At 42.5% G+C, this 23658-nt stretch overlaps 1 protein-coding gene across 7 annotated transcripts in view; it reads right to left on the minus strand.

The window, feature by feature from the left end:
• The window catches only part of Abcc9 (ATP binding cassette subfamily C member 9), a 122491-nt gene extending 101399 nt beyond the window's left edge, over positions 1-21092 (minus strand). For 4 of the 7 annotated variants that reach the window (XM_031383815.1, XM_031383818.1, XM_031383817.1 and 1 more), the window contains exons 1-8: positions 20287-20689; positions 19932-20035; positions 15634-15794; positions 12208-12349; positions 10482-10603; positions 5349-5515; positions 3566-3808; positions 1359-1544 (exon numbers count right to left, since the gene is read on the minus strand). In XM_031383815.1, coding sequence (XP_031239675.1) covers positions 1359-1544; positions 3566-3808; positions 5349-5515; positions 10482-10603; positions 12208-12349; positions 15634-15775 — 1002 coding nt within the window. In that variant the 5' untranslated portion in view covers positions 15776-15794; positions 19932-20035; positions 20287-20689. Of the gene's footprint in view, positions 1-1358; positions 1545-3565; positions 3809-5348; positions 5516-10481; positions 10604-12207; positions 12350-15633; positions 15795-19931; positions 20036-20286; positions 20690-20832; positions 20940-20986 lie in introns of those variants that run through there. The other 3 variants (XM_031383813.1, XM_031383814.1, XM_031383816.1) reach the window with 3 other exon arrangements.
• Positions 21093-23658: the final 2566 nt, after the last annotated feature.

Here is a 23658-nt window from a genome sequence, read left to right on the forward strand (position 1 = left end):
CCTTCCTCCTCTTCCTCTTCCCCCTCTTCCTCCTCTCCCCTCCTCTTTCTCATTCTCCTCTTCTCCTCCTCTCCCTCCCCTTCTCTTCTTTCCTCCTCCTCCTCTTCATCTTTCTCCCCCTCCTCCTCTCCCTTCTCCTCCTTTTTCTCCTTCACCCTCCCTCCTTTCTCCTCTTTCTCCTTTTTTTGATGTTCATGTGAATAAAAATGTAATTGGCATTGAAGTGTAAGAACCTAAGCTATTTTTGTGGCTTCAGAATGGCCGTTCTAACTGCATGTAAGCTCACTGAGATGGATAATTTGGGACTAGCAAATATTTGTTTGAATAGCTAACAACAACAATAATAATCAGAACAACAGTAGATGTGTGAGTGTATTTCAATAGGATGTGTTTTTTTAAAATCTAGTAAAAATATGCTTCTGTTTCTTCCATATCTGTCTTGAATGTGCATTTGAACCTCAAGTTCTCATCCCATCTTCATTCTCCTGGCTCTGCAGTTCAGGTGTAGACTGCTAATCATTAATTTTTGCATAAAGTTCCTCAACACAAATGGTACTTATTAAATATTTATAAGCTCCAAATCTTAGGAATAATTTTTTGGGCAGATACATTCATTGAATGTGTATATGTTTGTGTGAGTGTGTGAGTGTGTGTGTGTAATTTCTCCTAAAATAAATTTTTTTTTACTTATAAAACATTAAATTCCTTGATAAATGAGCATACTTGAATTTCTCATACTAGTGCACTAATAAAAGTAACAATTACAATGTAACCTTCCAATAATGTTATTCTTTTCAAAAGTACTGAGAACCAGGCAAGCAAGATGGCTCATAGGTAAAGGTGCTTGCCACAAAGCCTGATGGCCTGAGATCAATCCCAGGGTCCACACTGAAAAGAGAGAACCTGCTCTTCCGTCACAAGTAGTCATTGACTTCCACATGTTAGCTATGGCACCGACATACCCACACACTGTCGTGATTTCAATAACAATGTTGCCCACAGGGTCATATGTGTGAGTAGTTGACCTGAGTTGGTGGAACTGGTCATGAAGGATGAGGAGATACGGCTTTGTTGGAGGAGGTGTGTCACAGAGAGCAGGCTTTCAGGTTTCGATAACCTATGCCATTCCAAGTTAGCTCTTTCTCAGCCTCATGCTTGTGGATCAAGATGTAAGCTCTCAGCTACAGCTCTAGCACTATGCCTGCCTGCTGCGATGCTCCCCACCCTTGTGGTCGTGGACTCACCCCCTGAAACGATATGCCTACAATACATTCATTCTTCTGTCAGTTTCCTTGGTCATGTGCCTTCACAATACAAAATTAACTAATACAAAATAATTTTTAAAACCGAGCACTTACTCTTGTTGTGTTAGTCTGCGTTTCATTTACTCGCTGGACTATTCCAGATATACAAAGAGGACCAGCAAACCCCAGCAAGTCAGCCAAGTACCGGAATGTACTGCTCAGCAGGATTGGCCTCCCAAAAGCTCGGTACATGGCCAGCCATATGGACGGAGTCCGATTCGGGTGATCGGCAGCCTTTTTCTGAAACAAACAATAGACTGAAGTAAAACCTTCAGACATCTGCTGACCTAGACAGCTGAGATGTGCTTTCTGAGGTCCCGAAGATAATTGTGGAGACTTTGATGCAACCTGGGAAAGTCTGCATCTTTGCTTTTTATGCAAATGTAGCTACTGGACCCGCCACGGTGAAACGGATACAAAGTAGCGCGTAAGTCAGTTCTGCACCTCTGTTCTTAGTCGTCAAGGGACGACCCAGGGTTCTTAAGGACAAATTCATACTGTTATGAGGGGTTCCAATCACACATTTCCTTTCAAAAGTATTGTGAATAGGGCCGACAAGATGGTTCAGTGAGTAAAGGTGCTTGCCACCCAGCCAGGTGCGCTGAGATCAACCCCAGGATCCACGCGGTGACGAGAAAGAGCCCGCTCTTACTCGTTGTCCTCTGATCTTCACTTATAAGCCATGGCATGCACATGTCCACACACAAACTTCCTACAGTGATTTGAATAAAAATGCTCATGTGTCTGAATGTTTTATATTTGTAAGAGGTTCCCAGTCACTCTCCTGAAAACTAAAGTGGATTACCGCACATCATTTATCTTCCGTATCTTCTCAGCTTCATAAAGAGGAGTCAGTTCATTTTTAAATTGTTGGAGGCTGTGTTTGAAGACGGAAAAATGGATTCACGCTTAAGATAACCATTGACTCACACATCAGCCATTGTTTGTGAAGACCTTAAGACCTGAAATCTTTGGCAGCGCAGAAGCCAACTCAATGTGGCGGAAGGCTGGAGGGATGCTGTGGCTGGTAAACTGCTCGCCTTGAAAGCCTGAGGACCGGAGTTCAATCCTCAGTAACCACATGAAGTAAGTCAAGCACGATGAGTTGGATTCCTAACACTGAGCAGGCACCCCTGGTGCTTGCTGGCCAGCCAGCCAACGCAATGGGAGCTGGAGGTGGTAAATGGAATACTTTCCTCAAGAAAAAGCAGGAAAGTGACTCAGGCCCATTTGCAGCAACCTTTTCCTGCAATAGCAGTTTCAAAACTCAAGATTCTGAGACATGAGGTTGTTTTCATCATGTACCATAAACACTTCATTGATTTTCACTTAGAACTGCCAAAACATTCTAACAGATTCAGCGGGGTGAGCATGACTCCATCATTGTGAATGCCAACATTGTAAAGATGATTGCAACAAAAATTCATCCAGAGCTGTGTACCCTACCCAGGACCATTTAGAATAGCAACAGGACAAACTTCAAATATCCAAAGATGGGAGTGAGGAGCAACTGGGATGAAGATACATTGTATCCATGAAGGAATTTGTCAAAATACAAAACAAAAGTATCAATAGCTAATACATTTTAATTCTTCTCAAGTATCCTGTGAATAACTTTTCTAAGTATGATAAAAATAGCATATGTTTATTAATGACCATTTTAAAGAAATCTCACATAAATTATCAACAAGCATTGGGTTCTGTGCTTCAAAATTTAATTTGAATAGTTTCCAAGTTTGAAGCATAGACATTCTATGATAACTGGTTAGTTACACAGGATCATTCAACTTTAGGTTTTATGTACATGGGTGTTGTGCCTTCTGTGTATATATAGACTATGCGTGTGCAGTGCCCTCCAAAGCCAGCATTGAATCTCTTGAGAATGGAGTATCAGATGGTTGTGAGCCACCCTGTGGGTGCCGAGAGTCAAACCCAGGACCTCTGGGAGAGCAGCCAGTGCTTTTAACCACTGAGCCATCTCTCCAGACCCTGAGCCTATTTTTAATGAGCAACATGTCCCAGAGAAAAACAGTGCCCTCAGAGTCCTTCCTTAGGTGATTAGTGACAACAATCTTGACATCTCTTTACTTCATTAGCTCCTCCTCTTTGTCCTCAGTGTCATAATTAACAAGAAGCCATACTCCTGGGTGAGAGGGGAAAACCTACTTTTCCTCGACCACAGATATTATTTAAACTTTGCACTGTGGTACTTAACAGGCCCGTTCTATGTGGCTAGAAGAGTATAAGACCAATGCTCTTACCTTTTGCTCTTCATAGGCATCCTTCAGGCAAACGTAATTCGTCACTGCCCTCATCGCTATCGGCAACTTCCCAATCGCCTTCAGGTCAATAGGTTTCCTGTGAGCTGATATGATAAGTGTGTTCATCCACCAGTAAGTAGCTTTGGACAGTAAATTCACAAATGGCTGGAGGAACCTCACGCCCAGGTCCTGGAGGTCTTCTGGAGGCTTCACTTTCTGAGGATTCATGAAGAAAACATATCTCTGCGGGTAGGAAGAATTCCACAGTGTGACCATTAGCCTACTTCTCTCTCCCCGGATTAAAAATAAAACCACAGCCCTTTCTACATTTTCATTTAAGGCAGCCAAAACGTGTGTTTTAATTTATGGTTCTTTCCATTGCGCTCTGAAATGTCCTTTGCAATGTCTCTTCTTTGCTTTCCTTATTTTAACCAGCTAGTTGCCAGAATTCCACATTGAAACCACTTGGAGACAATCCTGAAAAATTAATTATACTTTTTAGAAGAGCTTGTTGTTATCCTGTGATAGGGTTAAATTAATGAAGATTGCTCTATCGTTGAGATTTTAACACCATTATTGGCTCACGTGTTTTGGTTGATTTAACTGCCTACCTCCCAGTTTCACTGCGATTTATATCTTTCTACTCATAAAGTTATTGATAGAGATAAATACTGAAAACCCTGCTAGTGCTAGTTAGTAGAGTCTCACAGTGTAACTGACAGCATCAAGAACAGAGAGTACAAAGGTATTGAAAGGACAGGCTTCACCTCCTAACCGGAGCCCTAACTACTCTGCTTTGCACATGTACCTAAAGTTCCCACTGTGAGTCACCATAGAAGCCTCATGAGGGAAATGAGCAGAGTAGGTGAACTTATTTTCTCTATAGTGATCAACTTCAAGGTTCATGTTCTGATAAACCCAGATCTGCCTTTGCCAAATCATGGATGAAGAAATCGATGGATGAAATCAATCACTACCTGCAAGAGTATAAATATAGTTTAGGTTCTGAGAAATGAGTGGCCTGGTAGTTTAAGAAGGAATGAGCACACACACTCACACATGCATTCACACATGCATACACACACATGCACATGTACACAGTCTCATGAAGTTGAATACTTGGTCCCAAAGCTGTGGAACTACTTCAGAAGGATTAGGCACTTTGTTGGAGGTGGTGGACCACTGAGGGCAGGCTTTGAGATTTGAAAGTACTGGTGCCATTTCCAGTCACTGTCTCTGTCTGTGTCTCTATCTCTGTGTCTCTGTATCTGTCTCTTTCCGTCTCTCTTGGTCTCTCTCTCCTTTCCCCCTCCCTCTCTCTCCCATCTCCACCTTTATTTATCCATCTATCTATCTCTATTTCTATCACTATCTCTCTATGTATCTCTATCTCTATCACCTTTTGTTGCATGATTGTGTATCAAGATGTGAGCTCTCAGCTACTGCCCCAGAGCCATGCTGACCTGCCTGCCTGCCTGCCACCATGTTTCCACCATGATGGCCATGGACTCTAACCCTCTGAAATGATTATTAACCCTAATGAACCCTTCGTTCCCTAAGTTGCCGTGGTCACAGTGTTTTATCAGAGCAATGGAAAAACAACTAAGACTAATGTCCTGCAATGCAATTCAGCGGCTATTTTAATTTTATGTTTACACATGTAGATTGAATGTCCTGCTCCCTCCTCAGACCTGGTTAAACATCACTTAATTCCTGAATGGCTGTAATCTTTACTGCTGGGGTCTTCACTGGCAGTCATCATACCAATGCAATTGGTACTCACTCTGACCCGGATGACATTGACTTCCACGGCCATGAGCAGCCCATTCAAGATGACCATCACTCCGGTGATGCAGAAGCGCAGGTCTGACATTCCCCACCCCAACTGCCAGTATTTGACTAACTTTATCGTCTTCGTAATAAAGGCCATTACCCAGTACAGGAATAAGGCTGCAGAAAGAGAAGGGGCAAGTGTAAGGCTTCACTGACACTTAAACACGAGCACATTATAAGCACTTCATTTGCAATGATTTCTTTAATAGGAAACAACATGTATGTTTAAGTGTGCATCATGGGTTTCAAATTGAAAGTATGATGTAGGAGGAGACACAGGGGTCAAGGTTCAGTCTTCGGCGTGAGGATACCCAGTTGCCCTCAGCTCCTGTTGCTGAAGAGACTGCCTTGTTTCCAGTGTGTTTCTGTGTCCCTGTGCAGAGCTGTTTGGTTGCAAGAGAGCAGCATTGCATCTGAATTTGCTATCCCTCTTCCAAAGCCTGTCTCTTTTGAAACTAATGCCATGCTGTTTTGATTACTAGAGCTTTATGGTATATTTTGAAGTCATGTGATGTCCCTGCCTGGCTTCTCTTCTCCTCAATACTTAATCAGTTATTTGATATCTTGTATTTAGTCAGATCTGAGGAGAGAATGGCTTTGGCGTTTTAACAAGTGTTTCATTGAATCTATAAATTGCTTTGGAGCATGTCAACATTTTGATCATATGATCCATGAAAGTATGATAATAAGTCAGAAATATTGAGGGCTTCCACTCCAATCATAAGGAGAATGATCACCCCATCATTCTCCTTATGGGAAGCCATAAGGAGATGTAAGGATAATCTCTTGCCTTCAGGGTTTGTGTGACTCTGTGATATTGTATCTAACCTTGATTCACAAGGTTGACCTTCAGTTGTATGAAGAATAAGCAAGTCAGTTTCTGTGTAATCTGTTTGTTAGGTGGTCTCATTGTAGTTCTAGGTGTGTGTGGATCATTATTGGCATGGAGTCATCATGGGATTTATCCAGCTGTTCAGTAGGGCTTCTGCCATACAGCTAACCTTCAAGAGGAACGGGATTCTTCTTAAACAAATCGTCTTAACGAGCACAGCTGTTTGAGGACACGGAGAGGAGCAATGACCTGAAAGTCATTGTCCTTGACTAGTCCTAGAAAACATGGATGGAACTCTTCATTCTTCACTACCACAGCCAGCACTGCCATGAATGTGAATTACGAGCAGCGAGATCCCTTCACCTCTTTGAAAAAGAAAAAATGGAGGAAAAAAAAGAATGGACCCTCTCTATGGAGGGTCATTACAAGTGAATAAAGGATAAAGATGGAATCCCAAACCCATCAAACAATCTAGCTGGGCAAGAGTTAGCAGAAGCAGAGTAGTTGAGGGTACTCTACCCTTCCTCGCTGAAGCAGAACTGAACATTACCATCGTAACTAAGCGTATATCAGGTTATATTTTAGCTTAAGATATGTAAATAAGGTTAGATTCAGGGGAATAGCAGACCAAATGACCCAATGTCTACAGAGGTCCACCTTAAAGACTAGAGACAGGTTAAAAATAAGTGATGGGAAAAATGTAACCTGAAAGCAGGAAAAGTAAGACCCTGGAGAACTCACGCTAACTCCAAGCCAAGTAGACTTCAAGATGGAATATTAGCTGGAAGGAAAAACACCCATACACATAAAATAAAATTTAAAACAAAAGTGTTACTTTTTTTTAAAAAAAGTCAAGAGCAATGCCTGTCACCTCTGAAGAGTTGCTTAGTGGATGACAGAGACTAAGCATTTTAAAACAGTTCCCACGCTTCTCATCTCTCAGTTTCCACGTGCTCTGAGTCTGAGCATGGGTCATCTGGATTCACTCGCCAAACAGCGGGCCAAGTGATGACAGGGCCTGAAGGGTCAGCTGAGGACCAGCTGACTTTGAACTTGTGTCCTTGCCATTCTTTGTGGATCCTCCTTGGCCTCAGGAGAATATGACAGACTAGGAATCCTGTCCACAGACACAGTACAGCCACCTTTGAGATTCTCTACGCTGTCTGCTACCTAGATGTCCCCAAATGCTTATAAGAATGTCTAACCCATGTGGAAGAAGAGTTCCTATACACACTAGAGAATATCCCAACTGAATTATAACAAAAATTCTATTACCTTGTGTGAAAATTAAGAAAAAAAGAAACTAAGAATAAATATTATAATTTAAATGTTTAGTTCTGGGAAGTCCCATATCAATGTCTCTACCTTAAAGATGAGGAAAAGAAGGACAACAAACAGAATCTAAAATAGGAAGGCAGGTGATAGAGATTGGGGAAGGACACCACCCACAGTGAGTGACCAGTGAACCGAGCACACTTGGGAGCACGGACAAAGCTGATTCTTCCGAAGGACTGAAGCAGACTGGTGACTCTCTGGCCAGGTTAGACAAAGAGTGAGGATAAACACCTTGTGCTAGGAATGGAGGCAGTTCTGTCTCTGTAGCCTACATCTGTGAGGAAAATAACCAGGGGCAACTACATAGGACATCCCATCTAAAACCTTAGATCAAAGGAGATTGCTAGGAGCCAATGCTGTGTGTCTGAAATAAAAAGAGCCTTGCACTCTAAGGGCATCTTTTACAAAACTGATTTTAAATGGATCATGGTTCTAAATACAAAATTTTCTGCTTAACAGGAGACTCAGTTAAAGAAAGGAGTTTGGATGCTCCAAATTCAGATCTGGGAGAATAAATTCTGCAGCCGAAAGATAAACTACAACTGGCTAAAAATAGAATAAAACCTATCAACAGCCACTTTAAAAAGATAATGAGGATGACAACTTAACACCTCCCAAAGATACAAGCCAATGAATTCATCAAATGACACTCTGCACCAGCAGGCAACAGGAAGATGCTCATGAAAGCCATGGTGATACTGGTGGACACCCACCAGTATGGCTACCAAGTATGGACCAAGCTCACCAAGGCTGTGTCCACACAGAACTGAAGATGCCACATACTGTCAATGAAAATATAAAGTGATTTGGGTCAACATCTGCTGGTTTCTTACTAATAAAAACACGTACATACATATACCACTGCCTGTCCTGTGGCCCAGCAATCTCTCCTGAGGCTTTTTACCATAAAGCAATAAACTCCTGCATTCACAAAACTCTTCACAACAGCCTTTTTACTTTCATGATAGCCCAGTATAGTCTAGGTATGTGTCAATAACAGAAGGAAAAGGTGACATGTTTGTACAGAGGAATATTGCACAACAGTTGATTCTAAGAACAAAACCCAATGCAAGAGAACTACTAATGAGCCTCACAGAATCATGCTGAGAGAAAGCAGCCTAACTTAAAGGGGTTAGACTGATGCAATCTGTGGGACACTGGAGAGCAAGCCAGTCTCCATGCAATGGAAGGAATCAGGGTAGGTAGTCTCTCTGTGCAGATGGTGGGAACGTCAGAGCGGTCTGAGAGGGACAGAGAGTGTGTGCATGGCTGAGGGACATGCTATACCCGGATGACGGTGCTCACATATGACAACTCAAGGCCTCTTGGTCTCAAGGATGCACATTTTAATTCACAAGAACTGTAGACAAGGGTCTAACTCTAGTTAGAACATATATATGAATATGTATATATATGAATAAAGAACAGAAAAATATATGGATATATATGGATAAAGAAAATAAAGTAAAACAGTATGCAAATTTTACTTCATGAGAAATGTAAACAAAGATCTAACTCTAGTTAGAATATATATACAGCATATATAAAAAATATATAGTTAGTTTTATATATATAGTTAATTAGCTATAGATAGATAGATTATATATATCCATGTACACATATATATGGATAAAGAATAGAAAAATAAAGATTTGTTTAAAACAGAGTAAGACCTTAAATAGGACTGTTCAGGCAGTGGACAAATGAGTATTTGTATAATAATTCTTTAGGTAGTGGATAAATGAGTATTTGTATAATTCTTTAGGTAGTGAATAAATGAGTATTTGTATAATTCTTCAGGTAGTGGGTAAATGAGGATTTGTATAATTCTTTCAATTTTCCACAGGTTTGGAAGGCTTCATCATAAATTTGTAATTGAAACAAAATTAAAAGTTCATGATTTTAAAATGAGCATTTCTTTCTGAAATCAAGGATTTCTCTTATAACAAGCGAAAGCATTTTAAATGCAATCAGTCCTTCATTTTAGTAATATAGTGGCCTCTCTCAGACCTACATAACAATTGTCTCCAATTTTGACTTCAAGCCCTTAGATACATTGCTTAACTGTACATTTTCTTTCCATTTTTATTCTGTGACTTAATTACACAGCTTGAACGTTTTCTTTTTTGTTGCCAGTTAGAAAGTCAAAGTGAGCCAGGCAGTTGTGGCGCACGCCTTTAATCCCAGCACTTGGGAGGCAGAGGCAGGCGGATTTCTGAGTTCGAGGCAGCCTGGTTTACACAGTGAGTTCCAGGACAGCCAGAAACCCTGTCTCGAAAAAACAAACAAACAAACAAACAAAACCTTTAAAAAAAAAAAAAAAGAAAGAAAGTCAAAGTGAGTTGGAGGTCAGAGGAGCTGGAAAGGCTAGCGCAGCCCTGTTGCAGGGGGGAGGGGCTGAGCTTTGAAGAGCTGTGCCTCCAGACAAGGACTGTTGACTTCTCCACAGGCTACCCTGGTTTTGCTGCAAGGAGTCATGGAGGACTGACTGGCCAGCAGCTCCAGAGCAGCGGTGTCCTATGGCACCAACAGAGGATGGGAGAGGCCTTTGGAAGGTGTCTCAAGACCCCAAGGCAAAGGGAGACGTGGAGCTATTTAGAATGGCATGCTTGTGGGGCCACTACATGCACGAGCTCTGATTGTTAGAAAACATCTCCTGGTGTTCCTAAGGCCAGCAAACCCCTTCCCTTCGCCCCAGAACAAACCGCAGAGGCATTTAGTGGAGGGGTCATGGAATTGTCAGAGCTTAGGGCGCCTTAATGTATCTCCACTTCCACGTTCACTGAGAGACTGAGAAGAGTTTCCCCCAGCTTCTCACTCTCAGCCTTCTTCAGTATATATTTATTTATTATGTGGGAAAGAAACCGAATGGCTCTTTTGGGGAGGATGGCGAGAAAAACCTACGAGAATATTTACCTAAAAGTAATTTAGGGAAATTTGATGTTTCAATGTTATGATAATAGACGATGGACGTTGTCGTGGCAACAAATCCCATCACAGCCGGCATGAAAAGGTGGAGATGCCTGGACGTCCGCTGCCTAGAAAGAGAAAATGATGTTGGTATCTGAAGCAAAGGTTCTAGAAAGTTCTTCATTCAGTTTTTAATCTCGGCATGTGAGCTTACTCAGCTATGTTTAAAGCCAGATTGCAATGATAGTTGCTTAGAGAACATGTGAGCAGACACATCGTACCTGTGTGACACAATTGTGCTGAAAGTGTTTATCCTAACAAAAGCATGAATTAAACACAATGAAGCAGCATCTTGAAGTGCTCACCAAAGTGAGCATATAGCCACCATTCTACATTTGTAGGTATATACATTGATATACAAATGATGCATCAAGGCAGACCTGCTGAAGTAATTTAGTGATCGAATTAAGTGAATGCTTAAAGAATAGGGGAAAGGATGTATTTGAGGAAGAGTGATACAGAAAAGATGCATCTGTCCTCGACCTCACTATGTAGGTCAAGCTTGCCTCTGACAAAGATCCACCTGCCTCTGCTTCCTGAGCGCTGGGATTAAAGGAATGTGCCTCTATTCGTGGCTGCACATCAATGCTTAAATAAGAGGTATGCCATGACCTAAGCACATGATCAATATGTTCCTATTGCTTGAGTTTATTCTCTTATTATGTGAGATACAAATAGACTATATTTGCATTTAAAAGTAAAGTTCATTGTATTTAATTTCCTAATATAAACTTCTTTTGTAAGAAGGACAAAATTCCATTAGAGATATGACTTATATGAATTCTGATCCTAAATTTCTCTCATCCTTTACTTCTTTGTCTTGATGGGTCTCCGGCTCCCTTACTGCCTGCCTTCCTATCTCTATTTCTCTACAAAATAAAAGAAAGCATCTGAAAACTGATGACTATATTAAAATATAAACACAGAGCTTTTAGGGCTATATTCAGTTAACATCAAGACACACACACACACACACACATATATATATAAAGATATTTAGTATCAATATAGATTCTATATACCTATTTTTAAAGATAAAGTACCATTAAAATGTGTCAGAGAACAGAACTTTCTGACTATGAGTACAAGAAAACATGAAAGCATGTGACTGAGCACAAGTCCCAGAGATCTAAAATTATCTGTCAGAGAAATTACGTAGCAAGACAACAGTGAAGGTGAAGCCCAGAAGGACAAGGGAGAAGTTCCCCAGGTAAAGGATTTGGTGTGCAGGTATGAGGACATACCTCAGAACCTGTGTAAATAACCAGGCAGGATAGCACATATCTGGTCCCCACTGTCTCATTGTTCATAAGGAGATGTGAATTGGAGACAGCTCAGGGACCAGCTGGACTGGCAGAAGCAATGGCAAGGGACTCATACATCAACAAGGACCAACACTAGAGCTTTTCCTCTGACCTCCACACACACATACACACACACACACACACACACACACACACACAAGCCCCACACAAGAATACACATACGTCATACATACTTGCACAAAATAAAAGCAAACCCCGCTTGGTTATCCTGTATGGTGAGTGACAGCTGTTGCTGCTAATAAGTCACGGTCAGATCCCTCCCCGGCAATCAAGTCTGGTGATGTGCTCTTGGCTACTATCTGTCTATGTGCCTACTGCCACATGATAAGATGAGTTGAGTCACTTACGAGTCTGAAACAATGCCTTCTGCTATCTCACAAACATGGACAAACAGGAGCGCAAACGTCAGAATCCATCTCAGGTTGTGTCCGGGGAAATGAAGCCATGTATTGTGATGAATTTGCACCTTTGAGCTTTGGCTTCCCCATCCTGAGAGACAAGAGGTGTAAGAGTGCGATTAACATAAAGGTGATTAGAACCACAGGTATAATTTACATTTCTGCATGTTGCAAGGTTTGGGGAACTTCCTGAACCCTAATGCCTCACACCGATGGAAACTCTGGTCTATTTTCATTATGTTAAAAATGACTATTTACATTAGATTCACAGCACCATGGACATGCACACATTAACTCATGTGACATCATTCAGAAATGTTGCTCCACCTCTGAGAACAGCATGATCTTAACTGATGGTCTTACACCTTTGACTCACTAAATGAGATAAATGAATAATGACAAATCAAAAGGAAATCAGTATCTAGAATCTTTTAAAACATGAGACCTTGGAAGAGGGTGGGTTGGTGAGTAGGGGGAAGGGGGAGGAAACAGGGTTTGGTTTTTGTTTTTGTTTTTGTTTTTGATATTTTTTCAGAGGGGTAACCAGAAGAAATATCATTTGAAATGTAAATAAGGAAAATATCTAATAAAAAAAACACGAGACCTGAAGGGGACTAATGAAAAAGACATATTTGGGGTACAATATGGGACACATTTGAATCAGTTCTGAATCACATGCATATCTGTGTGTACGTGTGTGTTCATGTATGTGTTCATATGTATGTGTGAGCACATGTGTGTCATGATGTGCATATAGAAAGCCTCACTTTCCATCTTGTGTAACACAAGGGTTCTTGTTGGTCAGTGCTGACCTGTGAGCTCCTGGGGATTTTCCCTCTCATCTCACCATAGGAGTACTGAGATTATAGATGTGGGCATCTTCCTTTTGTGGGTTCTGGGGATTCAGACACAGGTCCTCATGCTCGCACAGCAAGGGCTGGTGCACTGAGCTGCCTCCCTAGACCTGATTCATATGCATGTCATATGAGAAAATGATGGCCTTTGGCCAGAACAGCACTGTTCAACAAGCATACCATGCTTTTCTCAAAGAAAGCTGACATTGGCCTGTAGAGATGGCTCAGTGTTAGGACTGCATACTGATATTGCAGAGGACCAGAGTTTAGTTCCCAGCACTCTAGACAGGCAGCTCACAACTGCCAACAACTCTAGATCCAGCTGATCCTCTGGATACTATGGGCATCTCACACACATGGGTATTCATGCATACACACATAATTTAAAGTAAACTAAAATGACAATGTTTAGCTATTCATACAAGCCTTGGGAAGGATTGAGAGCACTGCAGCTCACCCCAAGCTCACAACAGAAGAAAACACGGTAATTACTTCTTGGTCAAACTTTAAAGTTTTACTCCCCAAACTGTAGGTGACAGAGTACCATCACTTCATTTATGGTATCCCACCTCCAGTTTTTACCCTCCTCTTTCTTTTTCAGCTTTGATTACAGTAATATACAATGTACTTCAAAAATGAACGACGATTTGTATACAAATACTGCCAGAGAGGAGCTTGGTTTGGATAAGGGAACCCCAGAAGCACCCCAGTAAAGAAAACCAACTCAAGGCTTAGTGCTTCCAGACGTAACTCACACCTAGAAAGTGAGCTTTACAAACACGTTCTGTGGCTCATGCTTTCTTTCACCTCTAACAGGAAATCTCTGTGTCTCCTGTAACGTCATGATTTCCCTAGTATGTGGCGCTTCTTTGATGCTGATCTAGGTAAGAAGCCAGTGTCATATGTACATTCCATCATGCCCCATTGCCAGTGCCCACTCTAGTCCTCCTATCTGAATACCCTCGTGGCCAGCCTCTGTTATGACATTAAATGGGGGGCGTTAGAGGCTAAGGGTCTGTCACGATATGAATTATTAACTCCATATCCGTTATAGTTACCATTGCAGTAAAAACGGAATGGCATTTCTACTCTCTGGTCCTACAATATCCAGTCTCTATACATTGATTTAACATTAACAGCAGTGTACCAAGAGTGATACTGACCTCCTTGTACACCTTAGAACAGAAATTCTTTGATCACTTATGGAATGGTAACGTGTGGTACCAATGCATGTTTGGTTCTCTGTTGCTACAAGAAACACTATGACCAAAAGCCATTCAGGTAGGAGAGCATTTAGTTCACCTTATACTTTGTAGTCCTTCATCAAAGAAATCCGAGATGGGAACTCAAGGTAGAAGCTAGAAGCAGAAGCCTTGGGGGAATGTCACTTACAGGCTTGGTTCCCTGGCTTGCTCAGCTTCCACACAGCACAGACCCAGCTGTCTGGGGATGCCCTACAATGATGAATTCTAATCTGACATGGTTAGCCAAATAAACCCTATCTCTCTCGCTTTTGTTAAGGTACTTAGTCTTACATCAACATTAATCATCTTATACATAAAAACATTGTTTAATATTTAACAAGTTAACGGGTCTATTTTTTTCCAGACATGGTTGTGATGCCTATAAACCCCACAACACATAGGAGACTCAGGCAAGAGGACTGCAAGATCCAGGGCATAGTGGGTTCCATAGCAAGCTCCACATATCTGAGCTACACAACAGAAACTTGCCTCCAGAAAAATAAAGACAAGAAACTAGTAAAATGATCTGTTTTGGTTGTTTTCAGGAAGTTTGATGAATCATATCTAACTGCCCTAAATAATTGGTTTGTGTGAAAGTGTAAATGGTTAAATGATGTATATTTACAAGCTCTTTTGTTTGTTTCCTGAGTCAGTAACACTATGTAGCCCATGCTGGTCTAGAACTCATAGCAATCCTCCTGCCTTAGCCTTCTGCTTAGGTGCTGGAATTACAGGTATTAACCACACATCCAGCAAACTTTCCAAATGGTTTTCATGAGAATTCTTTCTACCTAAGATACAATCCACCTCTCTTCTTCTTTCGAGGCCCAGCTGGATTGTCACCCTTCAGGTGAATGCTCAGGGTGATTTGCTTTTGCAAATGGACTGACAAGATGGAAGTGTGACAGCTCACCTGCTCCTGTGGTCTGCACTACCGGTAGGTGCTGTCTCACCCTGTTTCCATCCTGTCTCATAGCATACAGCAAGCACTCCCCAAGGGTTTTGGTTCTGTCTCACAGAATTATCTCCCTGCTCCATTTTAAAGAGCTGCTGTATGAAGGGTATGTACAGTCACTGACTAGCCTGTGGGATAGTCCACAGCAAGTACATACAATCAATACACACAAAACAGCATTACTCTGCCCTCACAAACCTACAGACCAGCTTTTGGGGTGATTTTACTAGGAATGCAGCTTTCGCACAGCATTACATAGAACCTCAGCTGCCAGTGAGACAGAAACATGAGGTGTTGTGCACAGGACTTGTCAATGACTCACCAATGAACAAGATTGGAAAGGTGATGAACAACAGGAAGACATGAGGGACCAGGTTGAGTGCGTCCACAAAACAGGGGTTTTGGAGAACACCATAATAGATGTTGTAGGAGGAGATGTTGTTCCCACAAAAAGAAAGGCTCATTTCTTCTTATTTGATTAGCCTGAAATAGAGAAAAGACCATCTTAGTATTTAACTTTCTTTCCGAAAATGGAGGCTTTAGCTAAGGGGTTCATAGCTTAAATTTAATCCCCCTTACTTTTGTGGCTGGGGAAATAAAATTCATGTCAAGTAACTTCAGGTTTTCCATAACATTCTAATAAACCTCTTTCCGTGGTTTAAAAAAAAAAAGAAAAAGAAACGAAAACTTGTGCAAAGTACTACCTCAGAGAAGCACCACATGTCCGACTAAGATAAGTCAAAGAAGAAAAATGGTCATGTGTGCAAGGAAAAGAAGAAAAGAAACAAAACTGATAAATGAAATGTCGAAATGATACAATACAAAATTGTACTATTTTCTCACACTCATTCACACATGCAGAAAGATTCCCTGGCCCTGCCATCTGACCAGAAATGACCTCAACAGAGTAGTAACAGACAGGCAAAAGGACTGTGAACAATGGCTGCTTCTCTCTGAGGAATAATGGTGTCCAGCAGTTGAGATACATTGAGTTGAGCTCCTGACAAGATAAGAAGACTCCTAAGATCTCAGCCAGACATCTTGGGCCCTGTGCAATTCACTGGCTTCGTTATAGACACAAAGTAGTGGGGCTGTCAGCAAGCTAATTTTAGAAAGACTCATCATCTGCAAAGAAGCTTAGTATCCTTTAATCAACCTCCCATCAACTCTGCCTCCCTCCTTAAGGAAGAAGTGAGATATTTTCTCTTCTTTATTTATTTTTTGCTCTCTCTCTCTCTCTCTCTCTCTCTCTCTCTCTCTCTCTCTCTCTCTCTCTCTGTGTGTGTGTGTGTGTGTGTGTGTGTGTGTGTGTGTGTGTGCACTACATACAGCAGGCATTTGGTACAGCAGGCATATGAAGGCCACAGGTCAGCTTACAGGAGTCAGTTCTCTCCTTCCACCATCTGGGTTACATGTTCAACCTCAGGTCATCAGGCTTAGCAGCCACTGGCTCTACTTCCTGAGCCCTCTCACCAGACCTAATATACTTTCTTAGCATTATCTAAGAGCCAAGGTGGTACAGGCTCTACCACATTTATACATCTTTTCATCAGTTGATACACATTTGAACCCTCTGGCTGTTATGAAACCACCACTAGAAATATTCCTAAATTCTGCAGAAGTTAGCTAGCTGCTGAGTTGGAAAACAGTGTCCCAGTGCAATGAAAGGTGGAGAGAGGCAGGAAACATGGGACTTCATGCCAGTCACTGTGAGGACTTCAGCTGCTACCGTGTGTGTGTGTGTGTGTGTGTGTGTGTGTGTGTGTGTGAGAGAGAGAGAGAGAGAGAGAGAGAGAGAGAGAGAGAGAGAGAGACAGAGAGACAGAGAGACAGGGAGACAGAGAGACAGAGAGAGACAGAGATAGAGACAGAGACAGAAGAGAGCAAGAGAGGGAAGGGAAGGGAGAGAGAGGGGGAGAGAAGGGAGGGAGAGAGGGGAAGGGAGGTAAGGAGGTAGGGAGGGAGAAAGAGAAGAGAATACTGTAGCTGTTACCCTGTGTGTGTGAGTGCATACCCACTCTGGCTTTGCTTTTTAGTAGATCTTTCTCTTTGCTATACTGAAAAGACACTAGAGCCTCGAGGCTCTGCTCCACCAAAGAAAGGCCCTAGAACCCCAACATGTCTTTCAGCCATCTAACAGCCTCTGTGTGGAGCCTACTATTTAATTGGTGTTTGCTTAGTTCCCGATGTAGCCCGTTTGATGTCCTCAGAACAAGAACATGATGGCAGTGATGTTTAGGGTATTTTACAGTATACTGCAGTAAGCTTCAGATAAAGTCATTCCTCTGTCAAGCAGTAGACAACTTGGGATCCACACCCACACGTCAGATCTATAATCTGTGCTTTCCCCTCTGCCAGCTGCCCACCCATCTTCCTAGATAACTGATCTTAACTATTCCTGTTAAAACAAATAGCTCTCTAAGAGTTTAACCTCACCAGACTTTCTTTTCCATATTTATGTTGGATTCTGGGTTAATTAAAAGTTAATATCTCATCAACTAATAGTGCCTTTCTTATTTTTCTTTTCATTGATAATTAATTTAGAAATAGACATGCTATTTCTCCTAAAAACAAGACAAATAATGTGATACCAAGAATAGTTGATAAATTGTTGGAAAAAACAAATTCCCCTAAGATGTTAGAAATCATTGCATGGATATAATACAGGTAAGTAATTTGAAAGCTTGTATGATTATATGTTTGTACATAATCCTTATACATATTATATCCAGTAAACCTATTTCTTAATAAGTCACTGATAGGTTTTCTAGTTGAGATCTTTTTTTAATTACATTCTTAAAAAAGAACCTCAAGATTTGACCACATATTTGGTATAAAAAATATATTTTCAAAACAAACTCAAGAATTGATCACAGATTTAGTAAATCATTACCTCTACATAATACATAATCATAGATGTATTTTGATAAAGATAGAAAACCAATCAAAAAATAGGAGCTAGCAATGAGATTCTCAAGACTATCTCCTTGTTTAGTGTAAATGATGTAATGAAATGTTAAGTCATTTACTTGCTTGTTTGTTTGTTGTCTATTGGTTTCTACAGCATAGGAGACCAAACCCAAGGCATCAAACATGCTGGGCCAATGCTCTGTCACTGAATGACGTGCTCTATCCCAGCACTATGGTGACATTTCACAAAAGCATCTAGATTTTGTTCCCTCTGCTATGACCTCTGACCCCTGCCCTGGCTTGCACCAGCTTTGCTCCTCACACCAATGTCAAGGTTTCCTTTTAACATCTCTTCTCCTCACCTCCCTTGACCTTTAGATTCCTGTCTCTAAAGCCACTGTCCAGGAAGAAGGTTCTACTAGCCAGCTACATTGACAACCAGAAGGAGGGAAAGGGGAAATGTACTGCAGATACTATATCAGCTGTTATATCCATCAAAGATTTTGAATCAAGATAGTGTGTGTGTGTGTATGTGTGTGTGTGTGTGTGTGTGTGTGTGTGAATACCTGTTCATGCTGTTCTAGGATTTGAATCCAGATCCTCACGATGTCAGGCATTCACCCTACAAACCAAACTATACTCCAGCCTTCTAATAAATCCTTAAATTCCTGAACATCATCTGTGGTTCCATTCCAGAGCTCAGGCTATTGTAAGCCTTTGAGGAAGGCCATACACTAATGCTCTTGAGGGCCAAACTGTCCCTGACATCCATTGCCGGTGCCCTTCCCCCTGTATCTGTTTAGGCTCAGTTTGTGCACAGCAGTGAGAGAGCAACAAGGAGGAGAGGGGCCATGAGGGAAAGCGGAGCAAGCTCTCCCCGGGAGCGCAATTCCTCTGAAGGACAGTCAAGTGCTCACAATAGTCACTGGGGATGGGGAGGAGGAAGGAACCAACTTTAAAACAGATCAAAAGGGAAACTTTGACTATGGGGTGACCTGCACAACAGAACATAAAGGGGAGAGGAGTTCTCCATGCCTTAACTTGTTTCCCCTCAGAGAACAACAACAAATAGCAAGAGCAGCGTCCGTCTGTGGCCCAGGACCTGCACTGCGAGAAGTTCCCCAGCCCCTGGTATTTATATCAGTTCAAACCTCCAGCTTCCAACTTAGAGTCTGGGTGAGTGAGGAGCAGCCACCTCCCTGACCACACAGCAGAAGCGGTCGACTGTGACCCACTGGCAGTGCCAGCCAAGCTGGGGCTCTGGACACAGCTAAAGCAAACACAAACGGGATAGCTTTCCTTCTTGCAGGTGGAATAGCTCAGCCCTGAGTTACTCAGCATTTAGATGAGACACGCATCCCTGAAAGGCACCTAAGGCAGCTGCCACCCGACACTCGCAGGATGCCCACCATCCACCAAAGCAAATGCTGCAATCCTTCCACTGAACGTGGGTCTGGCTAGCTAGCTAGCTGTCTGCCCGGTTCTGTGCAGAGCCGAGTAGGAAATTTCCTAGCAAAAATAACCACTGACTTGATGGATTATCTAGCCTTAGTCCATATGCATTTACCCTCCAGGGGCTATGACACTCTGTGACACAGGATAAGATTGTCTTTAGACACTGCAACCAACACGGAAGCAGACAAGCAAGCAAGCAAGCAAACAAACAAACACTAAATAAATAAATAAATAAATAATAAATAGATAAAATACCTTGGCTTTGGCTCCAGGACTTAGTCCCCCTACTGGCGCACTTGAGCTACCAACTGCCTGTGGGCAGTCTGAAGTTGTAAATTTCAAACTAGTACACAGAACTCCTAAAGAGCAAAGAGTAACAAATCCATTAGACAGAAAGCTGCTGCGTGAATTGTTAAGGGAAGGGCTAAGAAAGTCTATACACATATCAGTGACACCTTTCCCTGTTTTCAGTAGGTTTCGGCTCCAGCCAGCAGGATTGTGTAAGTCAGACTGGAAACCTGATCCCCACCTTCTCCGAGCAAGTCCCCTGAATCCTAGAAATAGCCAATGCCTTGACTGAGGAAGTGCTAGATCAAAATCAACAGCTTACAGCCCAGTGACTCCTCAAAGTGGTGGGGATCTCTCCGTAGCAAGCCGAGGAGTTCAAGCACTCCATGGGACGACAAGTTTTCCTCCCAGGTCAGCAGCGGGCGAGTGGATTATTTTTAGGGTGGTGGGAGGCCAGCTGCTGCCTCCTATCGCGTTTCTCCTCTGTGCAGCGCTGCGGCCCGCCTGGGGCGGACACTGCCGCGCCCAGGCAGGAAACTGCAGGAGCCCTGGACTCATTGCCTGAGGCAGGGGACCATCCCCATCCAGGGGATCCCTCTTCACCCCGACCCCTCTCACCGAGACATCCCCACCTGGGACCCTCCATCACTCAGGCCATCTCCACCCAGGACCTCCCTCCCCCCCCCCGACCCTCCGTCACCCCTCCCCACTCCTCCGGAGCTGCTCCTACGGGTGAACACAGAGGAGAACTGCCAAACCCACACCATACGTGGCTCCCCCAAGATTCCACTAGATAGCGGAACTTGCAAAAACCGACCCCCCAGACCCTAGAGAGGAGGCTTATCAGATCTGAAAACACGCAAAGTACCAGCTCTGCAGGTAGCCTTTGCTTTGAACACCAAGAAATAGATTTAGAAGTGCCATCTGTTCCCCCAGCTTCGCCCCCAGCGGGACTGAGACCTGAAGGGTTCGTTCTAGGCAGAACATCCCGCCACCAGGCTAAGTAAGCACGCGTGTCTCACTTGGATGGGCAGGCGCAGGGCAGAATCTTCCAGCGACCCGTGGAATTTGCCTGCTGCTCCAGACTGACGGACCAGTGGCACTTGTCTGAGCGCCCCAAAATTTGAGTTTGATTTAGAATTTCGGCACCAACAGTACTTTTTTTTCTGTTTCATCGCTTTCCCAAGCTACAGATATAATTAACTCTTGAAACAACAAAATTTGCTTAAAACAATATCTATTGAAGCAGGCTGTGGTAGTGTTCTTTTGAAATGCCAGCATTTGGGGGATGATGCAGGAAGTTCAAAGCGAGAAGCAGATACATAGCAAGTTAGCAGCAAGCTGCGCACACACACACACACACGCACACACACACACACACACACACGTGCACACACACACACACACACGTGCACACACACACACGTGCACACACACACGTGCACACACACACACGCACACACACACACACGTGCACACACACACACACACGTGCACACACACACGCACACGCACGTGCACACACACACGCACACGCATGCATGTGAACACGCATGCACGCTCACGCAGTTTTGATATAGACATGCATGTATATGTGACTCCACAATAACTTTCCCTCGGGCAATAAAGGATGAATTTAAAATTTTTAAAATTAATTTTAATGTGTGTGTGTGTGTGTGTGTGTGTGTGTGTGTGTGTTTTGAGGGGTTGAAGGTTTGACACCCTGGCTAGGACTCAAATTTGCAGTAATCCTCCTGGCTCAGCTTCTAGATTGTTGTGATTACAGATGTGAGCCGTGATCACACTGGCTAATTTTTGGCCCCATAACTCTTGAATAAACTCTCGAGATTCCCAAGGGCTGGTTTTGAGTCCTTTGCAGCAATCAGTGTTTGTAGCAACTGTCCTGATCAGATAAAGGATCGTCAGCCTGGTGCCTTCGAGATTCCTCATGCTGTCCCTAAAGGCACTGGCCACTGAGCTGAACTCAGCACCCCATGGCCTCCTGGCCTCCAGAAGCTGGTGCTCAGAAGCTGACCCCAGCACAACATGCCCCAGAGGAGATGGGAATTAAGTCACTTTCTGGGAAGGTCCTTGCAGCCTTGGCCAGCTTCCAGGGCCAGAATGGACCACTGCCAGGGACCTACACGGCCAGAGAGAGGGGGCACCTAGGAGAGGCCTGGGGCTGATTTTACGGCCTCAGAATAGCATGTAACTATACCGTATAGTAAGCCTTTGGGGCCAGGAAAATAGAGTATGGTTCAAGAACAGGGGAACTCAAGATTGTGTTTAGAATGTGGAAATGCCAAGTTGGGCAGAGAACTGGGAACTAGGAGACAGATAATGCCAAATATACAGTTAGAATGTAAATACACAAAAGGAAATTGCACTTTGGTGTTTTAAAAAAGCATATTACTATTATTGAGCCTGGACCCATGGCTACGAGTGCTTGCTGCTCTTGTAGTGAGCCCTGGTCCCAGAACCTATGTGGGGGTTTACAAGTGTCTGTAACTCCATTTCCAGATCTGATGCCTTTTTTGAAGGTACCAGGTGCACATGTTGTACCACATACATATGTTCAGGCAAAAACACACAGAAAGATAAAAATAAATCAGGAATTATGACTAAAATATCTCTTATTAAAGTCATATATTGTAACTAAACATGCTCACTGTACAAAAGTTGGAAGATGTGAATAAGTAGGGCATACTAAGGCACCCACTTAGAAGACTAAGTAAGCATGTGTCAGACCATAAGAAACACAAGCAGTGTGCTGTATTGATGAAAGAAGGACATGGAAGAAAAGCCTGCCAGGCTCGGAGGCAGACCAGGGAAAAGTACCTAGAGGCTGACGGGCAGGTGCTCAAACAAGACTAGGACATAGAATAACACTAAAAAATTACCGATAGGCAGGCAGGTCGGTAGATAGAGATAGATAGATAGATAGATAGATAGATAGATAGATAGATAGATAGATAGATAGGACAGATGATAGATAGATAGATGATAGATAGATGATAGAGATAAATGAGATGATACATGATTGATAGATTAGATAGATAGATAGATAGATAGATAGATAGATAGATAGATAGATAGATAGATGGACAGATGGTATGTAGATGATAGAGATAAATGAGATGATAGATGATAGAAATAAATGAGATGACAGATGATTGTTAAATTGATAGATTAGATAGATAGGTGATAGATGATAGATAGATGATTGAGATAAATAAGATGATAGATAGAAACACGATAGATAGATAGATAGATAGATAGATAGATAGATAGATAGATAGATAGACAGACAGACAGATAGATAGATAAGACACAGATGAGTGGATGGATAAAGATAGATGATAGATAAATTTTATAGAGAGTTGATAAATGATGAGTGGATAGATATATAATGGATGGACAGGCAGACTGACAGATGTACAGAGAGATGAACAGACAGACAGGATGAAGAGGACAAGAGCAAGCAAGAGAGGCAAGGGAGACTTCCTGGACTTCTGCTCACTCTTTCAATGGCTGGGCAATTCTATTAGGTCCTCTTTCTTGTTCTTCAGTGGAACAAATCATGGTTCATGTGTTACAGACTTAATGTTAAGGCATCAGACTCTCTCCCCTGGAATAAACATTAATGAGTGTGTTGATCTCAAACTACCTTTGCTATGCATATTTTGATTATTGG

Source organism: Mastomys coucha, unplaced genomic scaffold (assembly GCF_008632895.1).
Source record: "Mastomys coucha isolate ucsf_1 unplaced genomic scaffold, UCSF_Mcou_1 pScaffold20, whole genome shotgun sequence".
Taxonomy (NCBI): Eukaryota; Metazoa; Chordata; class Mammalia; order Rodentia; family Muridae; genus Mastomys; species Mastomys coucha.